Below are 24992 nucleotides of genomic sequence, written 5' to 3'. Positions count from 1 at the left end.
TCGACCAACTTTTTTTTTTTTGAGCAACTTGAAGCTTTCATTTGTTGAGTTGTAAATAAGACCGGAGTGAGTAGTTAAGTAATTATTTTTAACTATCACGTTTAACGAATTAAAGTAACTCTTTCGACCAACTTTTTTTTTTTTTGAGCAACTTGAAGCTTTCATTTGTTGAGTTTTGGTTGGCAAAAAAAACTTGATCGACATAAACAAAATTCATGCATGTTAAAAAAAAAAACCAAAGTCGATCATACATTTGAAAACAAAGGATAAAAATGAAAAAAGAAAAAAATACGTGCATCCCATTGCCATTTTGGACTGGATGGGTCACTCAGCTCAAATTAATGTCCATCGATGCCCAAAACAAGGCCACATGGCTTAGTTCGTTAGTCTATTCAAACTCAGATCATGTTATTTACTTAAAGATGTTCATACGAAATAGACTTTTAAATAGACTATAGCATGCTACATCAGGCTTTCAAGAGGTTAGACTCAAGCCTAAAAAACAAGTCTATGACAGGCCGTAAGTCAGACTTAAGCCTTATTTTTTTTTATAGGTCATGTTTAGGCCTTACAAAGCCTAACGACCTAGCCTATTTCCATCCCTAGTGACAATATGTCGAACATGATATGTCTGTGAAATAAGATTTCAAAAACTTATTTAAGTGTTTTAGTAAAAAGTACCTCGTAATCTCACATGGAGATAACATCTTAACAAATGATAATAACCTCATGGAGGGGGAACTTATATTGAAGTTGGCACCCTTTGAGGAGAATGTCTTCGGGACATCTTTAAAGCGTTTGGATTGTGTGACCTCATGGAGTTACTTATTTACCGTCAATGAATGATAATAATTTTTGTGATAAGGTTGATGATTTGTGACAATTATTTGTTGAAATTGATTTATAAAATGTGGGTTTTCATTCATATCATCGTTTTTGGAAATGTTTTCGAAAGAAAAAAATTTACTTTACTTTTAAATTAAAGACGATGGTGAATATCGAAAGAAAAAGATTTACTTTGATTTCAAATTGAAGATGATCGTAAATATTTTAATGCAATGTTTTTAGTTTGTTTTAAAAAGAACAACAAAAAAAAAAATGCATGTTCGTTGTTAAAATTTAGGTGCTACAGAAAGCTTTGGTGGGCTTCTCATGAGAACAGGCAGATGCCAGAGCTTGATGGACGCTCCCCTTTCATCATATAACATCATCGCAGGTCTTCCAACTCTCTCAATGCTTTATGCCAACTTTATCAACCATGTACCTAACATTGAAATGCACACTCGATAATGGTAAGATAAGAATATTCAATAGGAGACCAGGGACTAGAGGGACATTGCTACTTGTATAGTTTGAAGAAGGGAAAACTTCTACTTCCGATAAGCTCATGCAACGTGAACTTTACCCAACATGTGGTGAGTTTACATTCCTTGAGGAGTAGGAAGAAGGACCTCATCAGAAAGCATCATTTGCCAACATGAGCTACTAAAAACAATGCATCTCCTCATAACCAGTAGCTCAAAGTTGACATCAAAATCTCTAATATAAAAATTGAATTTCTTCTCATATTGAACTATCTTTCTCTCCACTAGTTTTGTTGTTTGCACGATCCTATTTGCGAAATGAGTGACACTTAATGAATGGCCTTTAAGACTCGGAGGAGAAAAATGTTTTTATTCGACAATTAAGTCTAATGATCTTAAGATACGTTGGTGGAGACAAAATCAACAGTTTTTAATTTAATCAATTTATGAAAAAATATGTTTATTGTTGTTCGACGGTATCGACTACATGCGGTGTGTGAGAGATGTCCAATTCATCAACATGTTGACAAATGATCATTTGTAAGGCTGAGAGAGTATTGAATTTGGTGATATGCTTCATAAACCCCTTACTCAAAATACGGTACTAATCAAAAAGTCATTCTTAGGTATTCAACAAACACATGGAGAATAAACTTGAGATAAACTAAAAATAACAATTAATAATAAACATAGAAGCTAGCAAAGAAGATGAGAATCCAAAACACCACCAATGAAACTTTTTACTCATATATACAAATTCCACTACATTTTTCCTCTCTATAACCAATGGGTGCCTTTTTTTGTTACAAGACTAGAAAGTAGACACAACTACTTCCATCGAGAATAATACTAAACATAGCGAATGAATGACTCGCTAAAATGTATATTCGTATGATTAAAATATTCTTATCTCAAACTCATTTATCTTCTATGTACAAATACATTGATATACACTTTACCATAGGAGATAAGATGATTTGTTTTTGCAAAAAACACCATATATAAATTTCCTCAATATTTATCTACAGATTTGCTTTTCAAAAATCTGGAGAACATTATTTGCTTATATCTTCTATTCTCGGCAAAATAACTTATCTTTTACTTCGGAATTCATCTCAATATCTTCATTAATCAGGCAATTTACACTGATCTACATTGATTTAGTTGTAGTCGTAATCTCAACAAAGTTCTTTTTGCACAAACCATTCTTATTCACCATCTTTTAAACAACAGGAATTGTTCCAGTGTCATTAATCAAATGACCATAAGTAATCAAACCGTTTTGTTCTTCATCGTCACCATATTCTTGTAAAATAAGTTATCGAAAACCGTTGTCGTTTCATCAAAATTTATCAACGGATTTTCAAACTGCTATTGAATTGAGAAGAGAAAATGAGATTTAGCTGAATATACCTCAAAGAATTTCGATTAATTGATAAAATGTGATAGACTTTCCTTAACTAACAACTTAAAATAAGGAATCAGACTAAAGTGAATAAAAAAACATTAATAAATACTCCTCCAATTATATAGAAATTAATATGAATAGGCTTTATTCAATAATGCGGTGTCCCAGGATTCTTACATAGATGCTGAAATTTATTACTAACCCAATAGAGTAATTAAATAACCTTACTAAAAATAAAAACAACTAAACACAATTAAATGTGTAATGGACACGTCACTAATCAGAGTGGCTTGGTAGCCAAGTTAATATCCTTCTAGAACATTCTTCTTCTTAAACCCTTTCACTCACTCTCACTACAGAAACCCTAAAAAATCTCTCTTTGTCAAGTCAAGTTTCTTCAACAATGGCATTTTCCCGCTTCCTCTCTTCCTCCTACCGTTCCTTCAAGGCCGCCGTGCCATCCTTCATTCGCCGCCGCCCCATCGTCACTACCACCGTGTCTTACTTCGCCATCTCCTACGTCGCTCGTCCACTCATTCGCCGCTTCAACACCGATGAGCAGAACGCCAACGCCGATGATCATCTTCGTCCTTTCCGTGCGACGGATGTTTTCTATCCAGGAAGAATGTTGGGTCGGGTCATGTTTTCAATGATCGATCGTCACGTCAACATGAGAGAGACGGAGGAGGCTGTTGTTCTCCGTTACTGTGTCCTCAGTGATGTGAAGAAGGAAGATGTGAAGGTGTTTCTGGATCGCAACATTCTCAAGATTGAGGATACTTTTCCGAATCGCAATCGATTTAGTGGAACTCTCGACTTGGCTGGGAAGAATCTTGACGGTGTTCACACAACAGCCAAGTTTGAGAACAACGTTCTTGAAATCGTGATTCCTAAGAAGCTGAAGAATGAAGAGGATGAAGATGAAGATCTCATGGTTCACGTTCATGTCATCAATGTTGAGTGATTTAGTTCGTTACTATTTTAATTAAGTAATTAGTTTGTTTGTATGTATTTTGAGATCAAAAAAGTGATCTACTTAGTTAATTAGTGAAATGTACAAACAAATCCCTAATTTAGGTTGTGTTCTGTTCTGTTCTGTTTGTACTAATTTCTGGATTTCACCTAATTGCTATCAATCAATATATAAATATATGATTATTATGATTAACAACTTCCACATTATTTCATTTACTATTATTAATTATCATGATTTATTGTTCTTCAAAAATTCATTGCTTTGTTGGATGCTAGCTAGCTAAATGTATGTATGAGTACCACACCTAGTTAATTAGTTAATGCAGTAAGTAGTAGACAGTTCCGAGAGAAATGTTGTTGTGGCTATGAATATTTCTGTGAGAATTGTTGCTGAAAGTGATGATGGCAGTCCTGGTGCTGGTATGGTAGCTACCATAGTGAAACCAAAACCATTTTCCATGCAAATATTTCCTCTTCACTATATGATGTAAACCAGTGTTGTCCAAATAGCGAGGAACCTCATAGGTCATGCAATCATACGAGTTGTGTCCCCTTCTGCATGTTGAATTAGTACTTAGGATTTCTATGTATAGTCGTTTATAATTTCCTTTGTTTACTGAAGAGTTCACTGCATAATATGCACTAGGTTGTTTTAAAACATGTCATCCTCAATTTAGAAACTGAACTATTCTACTCGATGTATATGACTTCTCTATGTGGAATGAGCTCTACTATTATTACTTGCATTTTGAATTCTTAGAGCCCTCTCATTTGTTTAGAACACTGTTTATCATAAACATTACAACGATAGCAACTTCTAACTGCTTATTCGTATACACTATTAATAGATCATATGTGCGAAATAGTTTTTATATTTCCTGGATGAATAATGCTGGTCTTTTGGAAGTTAACATAATAAAGGAAAACTGTCATGGCAATTTAGCAAATGAAATTGTCATGATCTTTATTTGGTATCCACGTGATTTTGTTGATCTAAAGTCCTTCCGGTGTTTTTAAGTTTATTTATTTATGTTAAGTTATGGATCAGCCAAATTACCAATTGGAATCTCTCTTGCTTGGTGAATTCGATCTCATCATCCATGCCCTGGATTAAAATTACATTTCTGTTGTTTATGTGCTTGCCTTAGTGAGTGACCAATTGGATTATGGTGATAACATATGTGGTTCAGTCTTAGCATTCGATTCAACGAGGACATAATGAGTGTGTCTGGAATCGTAGTGCATCTGATCACCAGGTTTGCATAATCACTGACCCTTTACGTGTGTGCGTTATATACTTATATTCATGCTTGTCCTTAATAATATTCCTGGTTTCTCATACAGGCTGTAATGGCTTTGCCTTTTGAGAGTTTTGATTAAGAGTCACCTAAAGCTTCCGCACAGCTATCCAAGTGTCAAATGTCGAATTGGCGTGGACGATCACGATTCTTATGGTGAACTTTGTAAGGACCTTCTTTATACATTCGTTGTCTATCCAAGTTGAAAAATGAAAGGCTGTTGAGTTTGGATTCAATTATCATATTTCATCCTCCTTTCAATAAAAATCTGCAGAAATGATATTACATACACTAGATCTATGCTTGCACCTGTTATCTTTTGTAAGATTTTCAACCAAGTTATTACTCAAATAGTGGCTTGCTTTTAGATTGCACTCGAAAAGGTTCAATCAATGGCTTCCCTTTAGACATGAAGTTATTACTCTCATCTATCTTTATGTCACATGCATCTATTCTTGATTTATTTTCTTCTCAATTTTGGAGATTTCACATTGCACTGATTAGTTCCTTTTTATATATGTGTATTGTTGCCTTTGATTACGGAACTAATGACTATACGCTTTCAGTGCTGCTGGTCGATTTATGCTATGTGAAATTTAGTTTTTTTTATTCACATCTCTTGGTTAGTTTGTGGTATTTCTGCTTCTTAGCTTCGAGTCAATAACTGCAATCACTTGAGTCTAATCATAGACTTGGGGCCAACTATGCTACATTGTGCTTCTTCCTAATATTTGTGTTTGTCACTAGGATCAGCCCTTTCTCCTTGCTATCCAGTTTAACCAAATAATGCAATTTACAGACTAATTATGAAGTTGGTGAACAAAGTACCAAATGCAGAAAACAAACTTCTTAGTTCCTGCTCCATTTGTTTCCCTTTCATTGTTTAGTAATTAACTAATTTTATTTTGACTTTTCATGGAACAAACATTCATCACAGAATATATTTGGAAAATCTCTATATATTATACATTGGCATAGGTAGAGTGCACGAGTATCTTCTTCCAGTTATTTCACAGATTGCTGCCACCATTAAGGTAAGGATACCTTATGACTATTTATTGGATTTTGCTCACTGAAATTTCTAGGAGCTATATGAAGCTTTATGAAATTTTTATTGTTGGTATTTGAGCATTTTCTTGGGTTAGTAGTTCCTTCAGTACATCGTTAAATTAGAGTGAAATATTTTTGGCAACATTGATTTGAAAGATATTATCTAATAAATATTTTACTTATAAATTCAAAATTAGTGACTTCCACCCACATGTGGATGTAACCATGTAGATAAAGTTCCTATATAACTTTAAGATCAAGGCTTCCTCTTTTCAGTTTGTATGCAGCTTTTATAGGGTCAAAATAAATCACTTTTCTTAATATATGTGGAAAGTGTCAGAGATTTAATAGGCGAGAGAGGAGTATTTTGCAATTTGTATATTCTTTGTTTGTTTGTTTTTGCGCAGTTTTTGATTTATGATGTTGACATGGTACATGGCTGTGGATTAATACTTAAAAGAATTGTTAATAATAGTAAACTGAACCATAAATCTTGGCATGTTTCATTTCAGCACTTCAACGTTTTGTGCAGCTCTTTCTGTCTCTAATGGTTGCACTCCTTCCACCTACAACTGTAAGTTCTGTTTGTATGAGTTGTAACTTGAAATAATAGTAGTAATCTACTCTTGCTTATTTATGTGGTCATTGTGTTGGAACAAAATGTGTTTAACAATGAACCTCAAAGAGTTTTGATGATAACAAGGTATTAAAAATTGTAAATTGGACTAGCTAATATTTGTTCAAGTGTACAGGACCACAGTTAAAAAGTTACTTCATTAATTGGTTCTGAATGAGCAAATAAAGAGCAAAAGAAAATGAAGCTTAGACGATTCTGAAGGCAATACGCTCCTGAAAGTGGAAAGCGCTCCTGAAGTTAAGCTGCTCCTGAAGAAATAGTGCTCCTGAAGACAAGAGGTCCAGAAGTCACATTATCAGAAGCTGCATCATCAGAAGCTGAAGAAGCTGTATCATCAGAAGCTGCATCATCAGAAGCTGCCTCATCAGAAGTCATTTCACCAGAAGCTGAAGATCAACTGGATTTGCAGAAGATTCAAAGATTGAAGAATCTACACTGCAAAAGCTGTCTATTGGACTCGAAAACACAGCAGAAAATTAGTGGAACTTTGCAACGGTCATTTCAAAGGTGTTTGAAGGCATGTGCTTGCAATTTTGGACGAAAGCGTTGACATTGTACCTCTGTACGAACTGTACAACCACCTTCTCCACTACTCTGTTTTGTGTCCACGCTACAAGACAAGAAAACAACTTCAGAATACGGCTTCGCCTGCAAAGATGTTCCTTTGGATAAGGAATGGATTTCAAATTTGTTCTTCATAGGACAACAACCAAATCAGGCAAAATATCATTGGTGAAAGATCAAGCTTCGACAACGACTCTTTGGTGTGCTGGCAATTTCACAACGTCTCTTTCACACCTCTATATAAAGGAGTGAAGACTTAGAGTTTTGGTAATGCAAGAACGCTGAACAAAAGACTCACAACATTTTTACAAGTGCCAAACCTCTGCTGAAATTGTTCTGCATTCACTTAGAATTTTTGTGTCTCAAAGTCATATCTTAGAAATTCTTAAGTCCATTGAGTCTGTATCTGATTTATATTGTGAGCACCTCTGATTGTATATCAAGTGTTCAACCTTAAACAATTTTCTGTGTAATTTTGTTTAGTTAGGAAGTCTCTTGCAGTTGTGCTTGAGCAGGAAGTCTCTTGATTGTGTTCTTGAGCAAAGGAAGTCTCTAGCTTGTGTGCTTGAGCAAAGGAAGTCTCTTGCTTGTGTGCTTGAGCATTTGTAATCAGATATTACTCTTAGTGAAATCTCCTTGGAAGTGCAAGGGGGACTGGTACTTCCGAATTGTGGAAGGAACCAGTATAATTGCTTTGTGTCGTTCTTCTTCTCTCTCTCTCTCTCTCTCTGTTTTTTTCCGCTGCATTTAGATTCTGACCATCACTTCAGAAGCTGTCTCACTTAGCTTCTGATCAGTGTGTTCAGTTTTTAGGAGAAACGAAGAATTTTTCAAAACACAATTCAACCCCCCTTCTTGTGTTTTTCTCACCTTCAATTGGTATCTAGAGCCTTGGTCTGTTGTGTAACACTTAACCGTGCAACAGTCAAAGATCTGAGAAAAACATGTCTACTCCTCCTCCTACTGGTTCTAGTGATACTATCTATAAAAATGTCTCACATGATTATAGTTATAGTAAGAAATCCAGTGTTGGGAAGATTCCAAAATTCAATGGAGATGCTGAAGAATTCTCTTGGTGGAAGATCAACTTTTACAGTTACATCATGAGCCTAGATGAAGAATTATGGGATATTCTGGAAGATGGTGTTGGTGATTTAGTCCTTGATGAAGAAGGAGCTGCTGTGGATAGAAAGAAACATACTCCAGAACTGAGGAAACTCTACAAGAAGCATCATATTATCAGAGGAGCCCTTGTCACTGCCATACCCAAAGCAGAATACATGAAGATGAGTGACAAATCCACTGCTAAAGCTATGTTTGCTTCTCTCTGTTCAAATTATGAAGGGAGCAAGAAGGTCAAAGAAGCAAAGGCTCTCCTGCTTGTACATCAGTATGAGTTATTCAAGATGAAGGATGATGAAACTATTGAGGAGATGTACTCAAGGTTTCAAACCTTAGTTTCTGGGCTACAGATTCTAAAGAAGAGCTATGTTGCTTCTGATCATGTAAGCAAGATACTCAGAAGCCTACCTGCCAGATGGAGACCAAAGGTGACTGCCATTGAGGAAGCTAAAGATTTAAACACTTTAAGTGTCGAAGATCTTGTTAGTTCTCTCAAAGTTCATGAGTTAAGTCTTAATGAACATGAGTCTACTAAGAAGAGTAAATCAATAGCTCTTTCATCCAATGGCAAGTCATCAAAAGCTCTCAAAGTGGTTGAATCTGAAGAGGAAGAACAGTCAAGTTCAGATTCTGAACCAGATGCTGCTGAAATGGCCATGCTCTCAAACAGACTTCAATATCTGGCCAAGAAGAACAGAAAGTTTCTCGCCAGAAGGGGTAACTCCAGAAGCTCAAGGAAAGAAGATCAGAAGGGATGCTTCAACTGTAAGAAGCAGGGACACTTCATTGCTGAATGCCCTGATCTTCAAAGAGAAAAGTCAAAGGACAAGTCAAAGAGGTCTACATTCAAACCAAGCAAATTCAAGAAGCAGATTAAGCAGAGTTTAATGGCAACCTGGGATGATTTGGGTAGTGAATCTGGATCTGATAAAGAGGAAGCTGATGAAGATGCAAAGGTAGCTGTTGGGTTAGTAGCAACAGCAACTTCAGAAGCTGGATCAGATTCAGACTCAGAAGATGAAAACGAGGTATATTCCAAAATTCCCAGAGATGAACTTGTTGAGTCACTTAAAGAACTTCTTACGCACTTTGAAGTAAGAACCAATGAGTTGAAGGATTTAAAAGAAAAATATGCTGATTTGGTACAACAGCAAAAATCAACTCTATTGGATCTGAAAGCTTCTGAACAAGGACTTAGGGGCTTTGACTTCATGTGTAAAACATATGAAGATCAGCTCAGGTTCTTATGTCAGAAGCTACAAGAAAAGTGTAATGAAAAACCTTTAAGTAACCATGAAATTGCTCTTGAAGATTTTATTATATCTGGCATTGACAGAAGCAGAGTAACTTCTATGATTTATAGCATTTACAAGAACAATGGCAGAGGAATTGGTTTTCCAGAAGTAAAACTTGAGAAAACCAATCTAAAATCTTGTTGTGAATGCATCAAGGAAGGTCTGAAAACCTTCTTTGTACCAGAAGGGGCTGAGTTGGAAACTGTTGTTCAATCAGAACCTGAAGCTTCTAGTTCCAAGGCTAAGATTACTTCAAAGCCAAAGAACTCTAAGTCAAAGGCTATGATTAAATCTGATTCCAAGACTTCAAAGGTTAGGATCCTGAAAAGATCAGAACCTATTCCTCAGAGTCTGGTGAAACCAAAATCTGGGGTTCTGAAGTCTAAGTTTCAGAAGAAGACAGTTACTGCTTCTGAAGTACCAAAACCTAAGGTGATGGTTAATCAGAAGCAACCCAACTCACATCACAAGGTACAAGAAGTGAAGAGTAAAGCCTTAAGTACTAACCTTCCAGGACCCATAGAACAATGGGTACCTAAATCTAAAAATGTCAATGATGCAGGTATGTCTAAGAGCAGTGCCAAAGCAAAGATCATGGTACCTAGACAGCGGTTGCTCAAGACACATGACAGGAGACAAGTCCATGTTTCTCAGCCTAACAATGAAAGAGGGAGGAAATGTGAAATTTGGAGGCAACCAGTCAGGCAAGATCATAGGTACAGGAACTATTGGTAATTCCTCTACCTCAATTAATAATGTATGGTTGGTAGATGATCTTGAACATAACCTTTTGAGCATTAGTCAATTTTGTGATAATGGTTATGATGTGCTTTTTGAAAAACCCAACTGTACAGTAATCAATAAGGAAGACAAATCCATTGTGTTCAAAGGAAAGAGAGTTGACAATGTCTATAAAATCAATTTTTCTGAACTGGCTGATCAGAAGGTAATTTGCCTACTATCAGTGAATGATAAGAAATGGATGTGGCACAGAAGGTTGGGACATGCTAACTGGAGGTTAATCTCTAAGCTTAGTAAGTTACAACTTGTGAAAGGGCTACCAGACATTGACTATCATTCAGATGCACTCTGTGGTGCATGCCAGAGAGGGAAGATAGTGAAATCATCTTTTAAAACCAAAGACATTGTGTCAACCTCAAGACCTTTAGAATTACTCCATATTGATTTATTTGGACCAGTGAGTACTGCATCCTTATATGGAAGTAAATATGGATTAGTCATTGTTGATGATTACAGCAGATGGACTTGGGTGAAATTCCTGAAAAGTAAGGATCATGCATATGAGGTATTCAGTAACTTCTGCACACAAATTCAAACTGAAAAAGAGTCAAAAATTTTGAAAATCAGAAGTGATCATGGTGGAGAATTTGAAAATGAGCCATTTGAAGCTTTTTGTGAAAAACATGGAATCATCCATGAATTCTCTTCTCCTAGAACTCCGCAACAAAATGGGGTTGTAGAGAGAAAGAATAGAACTTTACAAGAAATGGCCAGAACCATGATCCATGAAAACAATTTGGCTAAACATTTTTGGGCAGAAGCAGTGAATACATCATGTTATGTTCAAAACAAGATCTATATTAGACCTATTTTGGAGAAAACTGCATATGAACTCTTTAAAGGAAGAAAACCCAATATCTCTTACTTTCATCAATTTGGATGTACATGTTACATTCTGAACAACAAGCTCTACCTAAAGAAATTTGATGCCAAGGCCCAAAGAGGAATCTTCTTAGGTTACTCTGAAAGGTCAAAGACATACATAGTGTATAATTCAGAGACACTCTGTGTTGAAGAATCTATGCACGTTAGATTTGATGACAAAGAGCTTGAAGATAAAACTTCAAAGCAAGGTGAAAGTTTTGCAGAGATACAGGTTCCTGAAGTTACTCCAGAACCTAATCAGATAGCTGAATCTGAAGATAGTCCAGAAGCTGAACCCACATCAGAAGCGCAAGATGAAGCTGCTTCTGATAAAGCACAAGATGGCTCACATCAAGTAGATCCTCCCAGAAACACATTCAAACACAAGTCTTCACATCCTGAGGAGCTAATCATTGGAAACAAAGATAGTCCAAGAAGAACAAGATCACATTTCAGACAAGTAGAGTCAATGATTGGATTAATCTCAATGATTGAACCTACAACAGTTGATGAAGCACTTTCAGATGATGGATGGATCCTAGCTATGCAAGAAGAGTTGAATCAATTTCAAAGAAATGATGTGTGGGATCTGGTACCCAAACCTCAGCACAAGAACATCATTGGAACAAAATGGGTATTCAAAAACAAGCTGAATGAGCAAGGTGAAGTAACAAGAAACAAAGCCAGACTTGTTGCACAAGGGTATAGTCAACAAGAAGGCATTGATTACACTGAAACTTTTGCTCCAGTTGCAAGATTGGAAGCAATCAGGTTACTTCTTTCCTATGCAGTTAATCATGGCATAATATTATATCAGATGGATGTCAAGAGTGCATTTCTAAATGGTGTCATAGAAGAAGAAGTGTATGTCAAGCAACCTCCTGGATTTGAGGATATTAAATATCCTGACCATGTTTTTAAACTGAAGAAATCACTATATGGCTTGAAACAAGCTCCCAGAGCTTGGTATGATAGACTAAGTAATTTCTTAATCAAGAATGATTTTAAAAGAGGGCAGGTTGATACAACACTCTTCAGAAGGACCCTTGGGAAAGATATTCTTGTTGTGCAAATATATGTTGATGATATAATATTTGGTTCTACTAATGCATCTCTTTGCAAGGAATTCTCTAAGTTGATGCAGGATGAATTTGAAATGAGCATGATGGGAGAGCTGAAGTTCTTCCTTGGCATTCAAATCAATCAATGCAAAGATGGAGTCTATGTTCATCAATCAAAGTACACAAAGGAGCTTCTGAAGAAGTTCAAACTTGAAGATTGTAAAGTGATGAACACTCCAATGCACCCTACGTGCACCTTAAGCAAAGAAGATGAAGGAGCTAAAGTAGATCAGAAGCTGTATAGAGGTATGATTGGTTCTTTGTTATACCTTACTGCATCTAGGCCAGATATTTTATTCAGTGTATGCTTGTGTGCAAGTTTCCAATCAGATCCTAGAGAATCTCATATGACTGCTGTCAAGAGAATCTTCAGGTATTTGAAAGGAACAACTAATCTTGGACTCCTTTATAGGAAATCCTTAGATTATAAGCTAATTGGATTCTGTGATGTTGATTATGCTGGTGATAGGATTGAAAGAAAGTCAACCAGTGGCAATTGTCAATTTCTAGGTGATAATCTTATATCCTGGGCTAGCAAAAGACAAACAACTATTGCTATGTCTATAGCAGAAGCAGAATACATTTCAGCTGCAAGTTGTTGTACACAACTACTTTGGATGAAACATCAGTTGGAAGACTATCAGATAATTGCTAACAGTATTCCCATTTATTGTGATAATACTGCTGCTATTTGTTTGTCTAAAAATCCAATTTTGCATTCAAGAGCCAAGCACATTGAAATCAAACACCATTTTATCAGAGATTATGTTCAAAAAGGAATTTTAGATATACAATTCATTGATACTGAAAATCAATGGGCTGATATATTTACTAAGCCTTTAACTGTTGAAAGATTTGATTTTATAAAGAAAAATTTGAACATGCACTACATGTCTGATTAAAGTTTGCTTGCTCCTGAATAGGATTTTAGGTTCTGAAGTTAGTTCAGAAGCAGTAGTCCATCAGAAGCTCTGTATTGAGGTTCTGAGGAAAACTCGCTTCTGATGATGACGTCAGCATCTGAAGTCCAGAAGCTGGATTTATTGCTTCTGAATAGTTGAATTAGTGGAAACGTTGGGAGTTACTTTTTAAAAGTAACTTCTGGCCCACTAACTTGGTAGTTACTCTGCGAACTTCTTACGTGGCCTGTATGTGTTGGTGTATAACTAAAAGGGCAATGATGATTTAATAGCTTTGAAAGTACTTTTCACGCGCCCCCAATTTGTCATTAATGTTATGTTTGTTTGTCTCTTTTGAATTGCAAACGTTTTTACTCTTAAACACTTTTTCAATTCACACACTACTCACTCACAACAAACACATTTTGCTCTCAAACCTCTTGCGAAGTAAGCGCAAAAACCTTAGAACCCTATATTCTCTAAATCTTCTTCAATCATCATCAAAATGGCATCATCAAGCTCAAAAGTTTCTGAATCTACCTCAAACATGCAAAGCGCACCAGAATCTGGGTCCGTCTACAAACAGAAGACTATGGATATTCCATGGAAATCCTTAACAGTTCAAGTAGAATCACCGGTGGACTTCGCTTCACTTAAGAAGTAAAAAGTGAACATGGAAGGATTGATAGAAACTCAGAAGCTGTCTGAGTATTTCAAGATGCTAAATGGGCCAACATATGTGAACTTGGTCAATGACTTTTGGTTAAAAGCTGAAGTGTACAATGAAAAGCCTGCAAAAGTTGTAAGCAAACAAGCTGGGTCAAAGAAAGGGAAAATGTCCATGAATATGAATCCTACATCAATTGATAGCTTAGAAATAAGGCCTGAAGTGATGGGCATTCCTATAACCATCACTGAAGGCGTTATAGCTAAAGCTTGTAGAATGAATGCAGAAGGAAGGTTTCAAGAAATAGTCAAGAAGGAAGATGTCCTGTTGCAAAGCTACTACAACACTCTTCTGGGTGGAAACAAAGATGCTAAGCCTTCTGAAATGGAGATTCACAACAGAATGTTGGTGAAATTCAGTAACGACTGCTTCTTTCAAAGAGCAGGTGGGTCTGATCAACCCAACAACCAACAGAAGCTAGCAATTTACTTCATGACCAATCTGGAAAAGATAAACTTCCCAAGATATGTACTGGATCATCTTTGCTGGGCTATAAATGAAGGCACTACTAAAGGAAGAAAACAAGTACCTTATGGAAGATTATTGTCTGAGATCTTTCATCAAGGAAGAGTGCTGAACTTCTTGAGAAAAACAAGGAGTGCTTCTGATAAATGCTTTGAAGCATCTACTGCTGAAAGGACTATTAGTAGCAGGAGCTTATTCTCTATGAAGTTTATCAAGAAAGCTCCTGAGAATGAAAAGTGGTTGGAGATGACCACAAAAGAAACTGAGATTATCAGGAACTTTCCTTCAATCTTTGAGGAAAGTAATTCTAAAACCTTGGCAAAATCAGTAGCTGAGTATGTCTTGGAAGAAGATGCAAGCACTCAGGAGGAAGCTGTTCCTGCTAAAGTGAAGAAGGCTAAGAGTGCTACTGCATCAGAAGCAGCTACTGATAAGGGCAAGCAACTGAAGGTTGCTAAGAGAAAGAGAGGGAAAGCTGAAACCGTTTATCACAAGGAAAAACTGGATGAAGCCTTGGATGAAATAGAAAAGGAAAAAGCTGAGCCTAAGCTGAAAAGAAAGAAGGCGCCACTTGATATGAAAAGCTCTATGGTTCAAGTGACTCCAGTCATGAAGAGAATGGCGAAGGAACATTCTGATGACTTTTTAGCTAATAGGCGAGAAGTGAAAGCCTTGAAAGAACTTGGAAGAGAAGAGGAAGGAGAAAGGATGCTAATCGTGGATGAAGCTGATGCTGAAAATGTAGAGCAAATTCAGAATCTTGGAACTTCAGAAGCAGTAGATAACTCTGCAATGTTATCTAAGGTACCTCAAGTTTCTCACACATTTTGTACCACATCCTCTATTCCTTCTGAAGACACTTCTCTTAGATCACCTAGAAAGTCATTATCTAGGTGAACTACCCCAATCTGGCTTTAACACAACCTCAGAGAAAGCCTCTGAGACAACTCCAGAAGCAGCTGCTTCTGATAAAGTTGTTTCAGAAGACCCCCCTCAACAAAAACCTTCACCAGAAAAAGCCTTTTCACCCCCTACAACTTCATCACCCCCAACTGTTCCTGAACCATCTGTTCCTGAACAAGTCACTCCTCAAAAGACCGTTCCTGAACATATTGTTCCTGAACAACCAGTTGCTAAACCCATTCCTGAACCTGAACCTGAAACTGCTGCTCATGAACACATTGTTCCTGAGCCAAACCCTGCTTCCATAACTCCTTCACCAGTACAAGTTATCAAGATCACCCATCATACTGGTGTATGTGATATGGACACAGATTCTGAGGATGATCAAAATGATCATGCCTCTGATATGGCAGTTGACCCCACTCCTGACCAACCATCAGCTAGCCAATCCTTAACTACAAATGACCAATCATCATCAACCTACCCATTATACACTTAGCCCCTCCAAAACCCTCTAAACAACCTTCACCTCCCACCATTTACCTAGATTCTCAAGTACTAAAAGATGTGTGGGAAGATATTGCTTCTGAAGTTCTCAGACTGATAGCAGGAAGAAATGACTTGGGTCATCAAGTTAGCTATCAGAAGCAATGGAGAAGGATAAAAGAAAGGGTCGTCAACCTGATTTCAGCTTTGCATGATTCCTGCATTGAGGCTCAAGAGCAAGCCAAGCAGAAGCTGGAAGATTGGTTGAATGGAATAGAAGAGAATACTGGAGATGTTGAAGTTCTTGGTACTTGGGTGAAGAATCCACTCAGTATCAGAGGCAAAGAACCTGATGAATTCCTGCCTAAGGAGCTGCATCTGATTATTCCTTCTGAGATCCTGGAGAAGATTGATGCACCTAACCTGGCTCTAGCTCAGGAGAAAAAGGTGCTCAAAGAAGAAAATGACAGGCTTGAAACAGAGCTACTAGAGTAGAAGCTGAAGATATCAAAATTGGAAGCTGATATGCAAGAAGCCAAGATCAGAGAAGACAACTACAGAAAAGATATGGACAAGAAGTATGCTGATGTTCAAGAACTTCTGAAGAAGATTTTAGAGAAATAAGCCAAACCCATAGTTGCACACTTTTAGCTTATTTTTTTTGTCTCTTTAGGCTTTTAATATTCTTTGATCATTGATGTAAGATTATTCCTACACGTCATATAACTATGTACACGTGAGTATATATAGGATCGTTTCCACAGGGAGTTACGTTTAATCATAAGCATTTACACAATCGTTCACATTAAGGGTTTGGATATAATTTGTTTGTTTGTAACACTATATCCATATTTGACACTAAAGTAAAAACGAGAGGGGATCGAACTATTTCGCTTGCGGTATAAGATAACGAGCAAGCATAACAGCAGCAATCTCTCGATCGATTAACAGACTCTAGCTTTATAACCAATATTATCACAATCATTTCTACAATATCCTTCGTGTCCAAAGCGACATCGTTATTTCCAAGTTAGCGTTTAAACATTCGTGTCCAAATTCCTTAAACGATAACAAAGTCGATCGGATAACTTAATCGACCGTGTCCAGCCTGATTAAGTATCCGAAAGCATTAAAATCTTGATTAAAAGTAATTATCAAAGGTTTACAAACTTGTCAAGAGTGATATAACATAAGATAGATTGTTATTCTAGTTCTAGATTCAAGAGTTTGTGTCCAAATCATCTTGAATCTCTTTGAAAGCATTAAAAGCAAGAATAACAACAATATTGAATCATTAAGCTAGAACCTTATATATTAAAAGATCAAAAGATTACATAATAGCTTGATTGTTACCTCAATACTACAAAGAAGGTGATAGTTACATATAGACATGTAAACTAATGCAAGGAAGGAAGGAAAGATGAAGATTCCATGCCAAGATCCTTGATGTCTCAATGAATCTAGGGTTGAATCTACTCCTTAATCACTTGCTTTGTGTTTCTCTCTTATGAAATAGCTCTAACCTCTCTCTAGAATTGTATAAAATGTTTCAATGGAATAGTGAATAGTCCTAGAGAGAGGGAAAACTTGTATTTAAATGGGCTAAAAACGTGTAATCTCGCTTCAGCGAGATACATCTCGCTCAAGCGAGAAGCCTAAATATCCAATCATGGCCAATGAAGTCTTGCCACGTAGCCCTGCTCCTTGATGAAGTTGCATCTCGCGTAAGCGAGTTAGACCTCGCGTAAGCGAGGTTGCTTGAAACTTAAACCGCCTTAGAATCCTGCTTGAGCGACATGGAAGCGAGATGGAAAGCGAGATGCTCATCTGATCCCTGGAGAAATCTCGCGTAAGCGAGATGATCTCGCGTAAGCGAGTTTCTAAGATTGCACAAGCGACCTGGAAGCGAGTTGTAAGCGAATGTTTAGTTTCTCCCTGGAAGAATCTCGCGTAAGCGAGATGACCTCGCGTAAGCGAGATTTGCTTGGTTCACACAATTGAGTTTTGGTCCTTGCTTGTCATTTCCTGCATAAATTGGGTAGAATTAGGCATATAAAGCATAAATGGTATAATTACAATAATTGATTGCTTTTCCGTAGATAACTTGCATAACAAGTCACTAAAAATGCCTCTTTTTCCACATGAAATATATTACTTTTGAGCACTTATCAAACTCTCCCCAACTTAGCTTTTTGTTTGTCCTCAAACAAAAGAATAAAAAGGAAACTCACAAGGCTTTGGACAAGCTTTCTAGCACAGTACCAAGCAATTCAAATCAAATAAAAATTTTCAAGTGGTGATTCAAATGTGAATGCACCGGCAAGCCTGAAGTTCTCCATTATTCCTAGCACAACTATAAATGTGAAACAAGTCCTAAGCACAAAATACACATCATAAACTTCAAAGTATAAACATATCTATCTATGAACCACACCTAACACACTTCTTTGAAAGTAAATGCAATATAATGATAACAATGAATGAGGTAATGAACACACATCCAACAATCATGCTAACATACTATTTAAGTTAGGTGTCCATCCAAATATCATCTCAAAAAGCATAAAAGCATGGATCAAAAGGTCTTGCAAGGGTTATAACTTGGCCGGGCTACAAAAGAAATGTCATATGTGGGGCAGTTGATCAGAAAGCCTAACAAAGAGGAACATTCTTTGTAATTCAACTTGAAATTCAAAATCTTCCCTACCAAAAATTACAACCTTTGATGATTAACAATCAAAACAATAACCTTGACAACTTATTCTATTTTTGATTTTTCTTTCTTTTTCTTCTTTTTCTTTTCTTTTCTTTTCTTTTTCCAATGTACAACTTTTTCTTTGATTCAATGTTGTCAGGTTATTTTACAACTTCACCAGAACTTAACATATAATGCCTCCTTTTTCTCCCCAACTTGAATACAACAAAACTCTAATTGAATGTTCCCCTATCCTAAGGCAAGGGACAAAGTACAAAAAGGTTAAGGGTTCAACAAAGTAACATTATCAAAGTCCTATAAGATTCAACCATGAACTGGATTTTTGAAAAATTTCAGGCAAATTCAACAAGCATTGTGCTTATGAATATTGACAGTTCATGTTTGAGGACTTGATTCATTTAGCTCAGATTGGGGTATCAGATACTCACTCTTCTCACAGGTAGGCTTTATGTGGTCAAGTAGGTTACTCTCGATTCAAAAAGTGCCTTGATCCTTTCCATGCTTTCAAACAGTTCAAAATAATTATCAGATTTAACATAACTAAAACAAGTTAGACGATGATTATCGGTCTCCAGCATATATACAACAGATTGAAGCTACCTCACATTTAGGTTAAGTACTAAGTGGTTCAAAGATATTCATGTTTATGAAAAGACTTAAATGATCTATATTTTGTGCACAGTACAAATTTCACATTCATAGTAACACCTAGAATAACAGGAAACCAATACCTTGACATTGCGCTTTCTCACAATTCATATCATTATCACTCACCTGCTTTTGCTCAATAATTGGCTCCATGGAGCACTTTAAACTTTGATGTTCATGAGCAATTTTTCTTTTAACGAAACACAAGCAAGATTAATCAAAAATTTCATCCAAAGCAATAAGTTAAAAACCAAACAACAAGCTAAGCTATTTTAACCCAAAACGAAATTAAAATTAAACCAAAGTATTGAACACCCAAAACCGTGCTCAAAAAGTATAAATTCAAAAGCAATAAATTGTTCCAGTATAAAAATAAAAACATAAACTAAAAAGTCAAAGCAGAAGTCAAAGTAAACTAAGCATCAAAAGAATGCGGTCAGTGTGCCGCATCATCATCCATATCATCCTGAGACAGATGGACACTGGCTGTCCTCTCTGGATCATGAGCACCATGCAAGCTAGCAGTCCTATCTGGATCATGAGCACCATGCAAGCTAGCAGTCCTCTCCTGGGTGTGAGATGGTCCTGCTCCACTGCCCCCTCCTGGGTAAATTGGCCTGTCCCCAGGCCACATGCAAGAGTCATAGTACTGTGCTGGAGTGAACATGAAACACCCAGGGTCCATGTGAGCATCGTAAAGATGCGCGTAGATGCCCTGGTTGCTGCGGAAGATAGCAGCCTGCTGATCCATTATGTGATTCTCTCTCAGCTCCTGTGCCTGAGCTAACTGAAAGGCTTGCTGCTGCTGTGCCTGAGCTCTCTCAACTGCTCGCTGCTCATACTGAGCCATATATGCCTGAAAAGATGAAAAATCAAAAGTGGCTGACTGCTGAGGTGGTGGCATAGTCTGGTGAGGATCTTCATGCTCTGGAAAGTCCTCAGGTTGGGGTACATCCTCAGGTTGGGGTACTTGAGAAGAAGAAGCAGCACCCTTAGAAAGTGCTCTAGAAATGTAACCCCGAATGTACTTGTCATCAATGGGAGATACAAGCTCTTCTGAAAAAGGCTCGGTGACGGGTACCTGATGATGCCTAAGTAAACCCATAATAAAGCCCGGAAAAGCGAGTCTGGTCTCTGGTCCTGCTACACCACCGAGAGCTACATGCTTCAGCTCTCTTGAAATAATTGCAGCCACATCCACTGCCCTTCCTTTGCAAATATGCCAGATCAGAGGAGGCATCACTTTCTTTGGAGTTGTGGTGACATGGCTTTTTGGCCAGACATTATGAACCAAGAACTTAAAAATAATACCAGCTTTAGGCCTCATATCAGAGAAAGCTGCCAAATTGCGGTTACCCGCTTTGGACTCGGTGTATGTCCTTCCTGGTAGGAGAATCTCTCTCTCAATCTTACCAAGGTTCCAATCAGCAGCCTCTTCTCTTTCCGCATAAGGACACAAGGCAGGTGTGTCAGGGTCCTCGGGCTCAGGTAGGGTGTAAGGTTTGCCTAGGTAATCATTAATAGCATCCCTATCGAAGCGGATGGTTTTTCCTCTCACCATGGTGGTATAGGAAAATGCAGCTTGCATTTCCTTAGCATCACAATCTGGTAAGGCATTTGCATAAAACTCACACAGAAGGTCCAGGTTGATTTTGGGGTATGGGTTAAGGAGTTTCTCCCATTTTCTCTCCGTGAAAACAGCTGCAATGTCAGCATAGTCACCCTCAGGGTTAATCCGGAAAATTTTATCATGCCAGGTTTTCTCTTTTTTCAGCTCGAGAAACCTGGCATAGGTTTTGTTGGAAGTGTAAATGGTACGGTCCGGGTTTCTAGGTAAGGGTGCAGGACGGTTTACAACACCGGATGAGGAAGCAGTGGTTTTTCGTTTCTTGGTTGGTTGATTTTTGGGTGCCATCTGCAAAACAACCAGCAAAACCATATACAGTATAGAACAATAATCAGCACATGTATGGAATCAAAAAGGTTAAAGCAGATAAACTTTAAAAAAAAGAGGTACAGAACTATCTCGCTTGTGCCTCGCTTGAGCGAGTTGCAAGCGAGATTTTTCCAGATTTCACATGAATACTCGCTTACGCGAGATTTTTGGTAAAGAATCTCGCTTGAGCGAGATTGTTCTGCACCTGCGAAAAATGACCCATTTCCAGCATAACACAACCAAAAACACAAAATTTTCAACAGAAATCAACCTCAATCCACTTCTATCCAAACCAATTCATGAAAAGGAACCAAAATCAAGACTTATATTCACATTCAATCAAAACCCTTATTTTTCAAAGATTCCAAAATGGGTCAAAATTTACACAATTGAATGTTGAAGAAAAACAGTGATGATTTTGATTCATTTTCATTGTTATGAACCTAAGGAAACAGTCTGTAGTCACAAACACCTACATCTAACCCTAGCCATTCTAAATTTGCATATAGCATGAATTTTGAAATTGAAAAGCATGGAGCAAAAAAAATAGAAATCAAACCTGTTGAAATGATGATTAATGAAGCAAGCAAATGATGATGAATGAAGAAGTATGCAAGTGCTTGACTATGGTTGAATTGGTTTTGATTTTAGGGTTAAAGTTTGTGAGGAAAGGAAAATTTTAGAGAAAGTGGAGAAAATGAGAGTTGGAAAACGTAAAAGGGGAAAATGAGTGGATGGGGGAGTGGTTAAGGGGAGTTAATCCCCTTGGAAACCGTTACCATTTTTGAATAAAAAACTCATCTCGCTTGCGCGAGATAATCTCGCTTAAGCGAGATTTCTCCAGAACCAACAATTCGAAAATGCAACAATCTCGCTTAAGCGAGATTAACTTCGCTTGAGCGAGATTTCTCCAGATATGTTTCTTACTTTGCTTTGCTCATGAAATTATTCCTAAATGCATTAAAACATGAAAATACTTACAAAACTGGGTGTGACTCCCAGCAAGAGCTTGTTTTACGTCCTTAGCTTGACGCATTTTGAAGAAATCATGGCTCGATTAGTGAAATTGTCGTCAAACACCGATCAATTTCACCACCGAAGTAGGGCTTAAGCCTTTGCCCATTAACAGTCCAGTTGGCTTTGGTGACTGGGTCCTCAAGTTCCACAGCTCCGTACGGTTTGACCTCTTTAACCATGAAAGGTCCGGACCACTTAGACTTCAATTTGCCCGGAAACAACCTCAGTCTTGAATTGAAAAGTAATACCATTTGTCCCGGCATGAATTGTCTCAGAATGATCTTCTTGTCATGATACTTCTTGGTCCTTTCTTTGTAGAGCTTTGAAGATTCATAAGCTTGATTTCTCAATTCTTCAAGCTCATGCATTTGAACTTTTCTTCTTTCACCGGCTTTCTCTTGATCGAAGTTTAGGAACTTCAATGCCCAAAAGACTTTATGTTCGAGCTCGACCGGTAAGTGACAAGATTTGCCATAAACCATTTGGAAAGGAGTGAGGCCTATAGGAGACTTGTATGCAGTCCTATATGCCCACAAAGCTTCATCAAGTTTAGCCGACCAATCCTTCCGAGATGTAGAGACCGTCTTCTCAAGTATGCGTTTGACCTCCCGGTTAGAAACTTCGGCTTGTCCATTCGTTTGCGGATGATACGGTGATGCTACTTTGTGCTTGACTCCATAATGATCTAGGGCCTTGGCAAGTTGTGTGTTGCAAAAGTGTGACCCTCCATCACTAATGAGAACTCTTGGTGTACCAAACCGGGTGAAAATATTCTTCTTTAGGAACTTCACCACCGTCTTGCTATCGGCTTTAGGCGATGCTACGGCTTCCACCCACTTTGACACATAATCAACAGCGACCAAGATGTACTCATTTGAATATGATGAAGGAAAAGGGCCAACAAAATCTATACCCCAACAATCAAACACTTCCACTTCAAGGATGAGTTGTAGAGGCATCTCATTTCTTTTTGACATTGATCCGGTTCTTTGGCATTCATCACAATACTTGCAATGTAAATTGGCATCTTTGAATAAAGTTGGCCAATAGAACCCGGATTGAAGTACCTTGGTGGCTGTTCTCTCCCCGTTGAAGTGACCTCCATAGGGCGAATTATGACATTGCCACAAGATCTTCTTTGCCTCTTCATCATCCACACACCTACGCAAGAGATTGTCCGCTCCAATTTTGAACAAATAAGGCTCATCCCACACAAAGTGGTTAGCATCATGAAGGAACTTCTTGCGTTGTTGCCATTCAAAATCTTCCGGAATGAACCCGGTTGCTTTGTAGTTCACCATGTCGGCAAACCACGGTCTCACATTGATTGCTAGCAACCGTTCATCTGGAAATTCTTCACGAACCTCCGGTTCATTCTTGGTTACCTCATTGTTTGTCAACCTTGAAAGGTGATCAGCTACAAGATTCTCCGTGCCTTTCTTATCCTTGATCTCTAAGTCAAACTCTTGAAGCAACAACATCCACCGGATGAGTCTAGGCTTTGAGTCGGACTTAGTAAGGAGATACTTGATAGCTGCATGGTCAGTATAAACAACAATTTTGGAACCTACAAAGTAAGAACGAAATTTCTCCATTGCATAAACTATTGCAAGTAACTCTTTTTCAGTTGTGGCATAATTGATTTGTGCCTCATTTAAAACCTTACTTGCATAGTGAATAGCATGAAAAATTTTATCCTTACGTTGACCCAAGACCGCACCAACAACATAATCACTTGCATCACACATTAATTCAAAATTTAAATCCCAATTAGGAGCAATGATTATTGGTGCGGTGGTCAACTTTTCTTTTAAAGATTCAAATGCATCAAGACATTCATTATCAAAAACAAAAGACTTATCTTTGTTGAGCAAGTTGCTCATAGGCTTTGCAATCTTTGAGAAGTCTTTGATGAATCTCCGGTAGAAACCGGCATGACCAAGAAAACTCCGAACACCTTTGACATTCACCGGTGGTGGAAGCTTTCCTATGACATCGACCTTTGCTTGGTCTACCTCAATACCCTTAGCAGAAATCTTATGACCAAGGACAATACCCTCGGTAACCATGAAGTGACATTTCTCCCAATTGAGCACCAAGCTAGTTTCAATACACCGCTTCAGCACGGTATCCAAGCTATTCAAACACGTATCAAATGACGAACCGAAAACCGAGAAATCATCCATGAACACCTCCATGCATTTACCAATAAGTTTGGAGAAGATTGCTTGAACACACCGTTGAAAAGTTGCTGGTGCATTACACAAGCCAAATGGCATTCTTCGATAAGCAAAAATACCAAAGGGACAAGTGAAAGCCGTCTTCTCGTGATCATCTGGGTTCATGGCGATTTGATTGTAGCCGGAGTAACCATCTAGGAAGCAATAAAAGGATTGACCGGAGAGTCTTTCAAGCATTTGGTCCATGAAGGGCAAGGGAAAGTGATCCTTCCTTGTTGCTTGATTGAGTCTTCTATAATCTATACACATCCTCCATCCGGTGACGGTTCTAGTTGGGATCAACTCATCTTTATCATTAGTGATCACCGTCATTCCTCCTTTCTTGGGAACTACTTGAACCGGGCTTACCCAAGCACTATCCGAGATAGGATAGATCATGCCGGCTTCAAGCAACTTCACTACTTCCTTTCGCACCACCTCTTTCATGTTTGGATTCAAGCGGCGTTGCGGTTGTGCTACCGGTTTAAAGTTTTCTTCCATCATGATCTTGTGCATACAATAAGATGGACTTATCCC

General features: G+C 37.7%; 1 protein-coding gene across 1 annotated transcript in view; it reads left to right on the top strand.

Annotated features, from left to right (window-relative positions):
• Positions 1-3048: 3048 nt before the first annotated feature.
• LOC146920920 (uncharacterized) overlaps positions 3049-24992 on the top strand; it is a 65448-nt gene continuing 43504 nt past the window's right edge. Inside the window, exon 1 of the mRNA XM_085714349.1 lies at positions 3049-3789. Within this exon, the coding sequence (XP_085570475.1) occupies positions 3116-3676 (561 nt within the window). The 5' untranslated portion in view covers positions 3049-3115 and the 3' untranslated portion in view covers positions 3677-3789. The remainder of the gene's footprint in view (positions 3790-24992) is intronic.

Source organism: Medicago sativa, chromosome 5, assembly GCF_051527215.1.
Source record: "Medicago sativa cultivar Bolivia chromosome 5, Bolivia_mono, whole genome shotgun sequence".
Classification (NCBI taxonomy): Eukaryota; Viridiplantae; Streptophyta; class Magnoliopsida; order Fabales; family Fabaceae; genus Medicago; species Medicago sativa.
The sequence above is the reverse complement of the archived record's forward strand: the minus strand, read 5'-3'. Positions and strand labels throughout refer to the sequence as shown.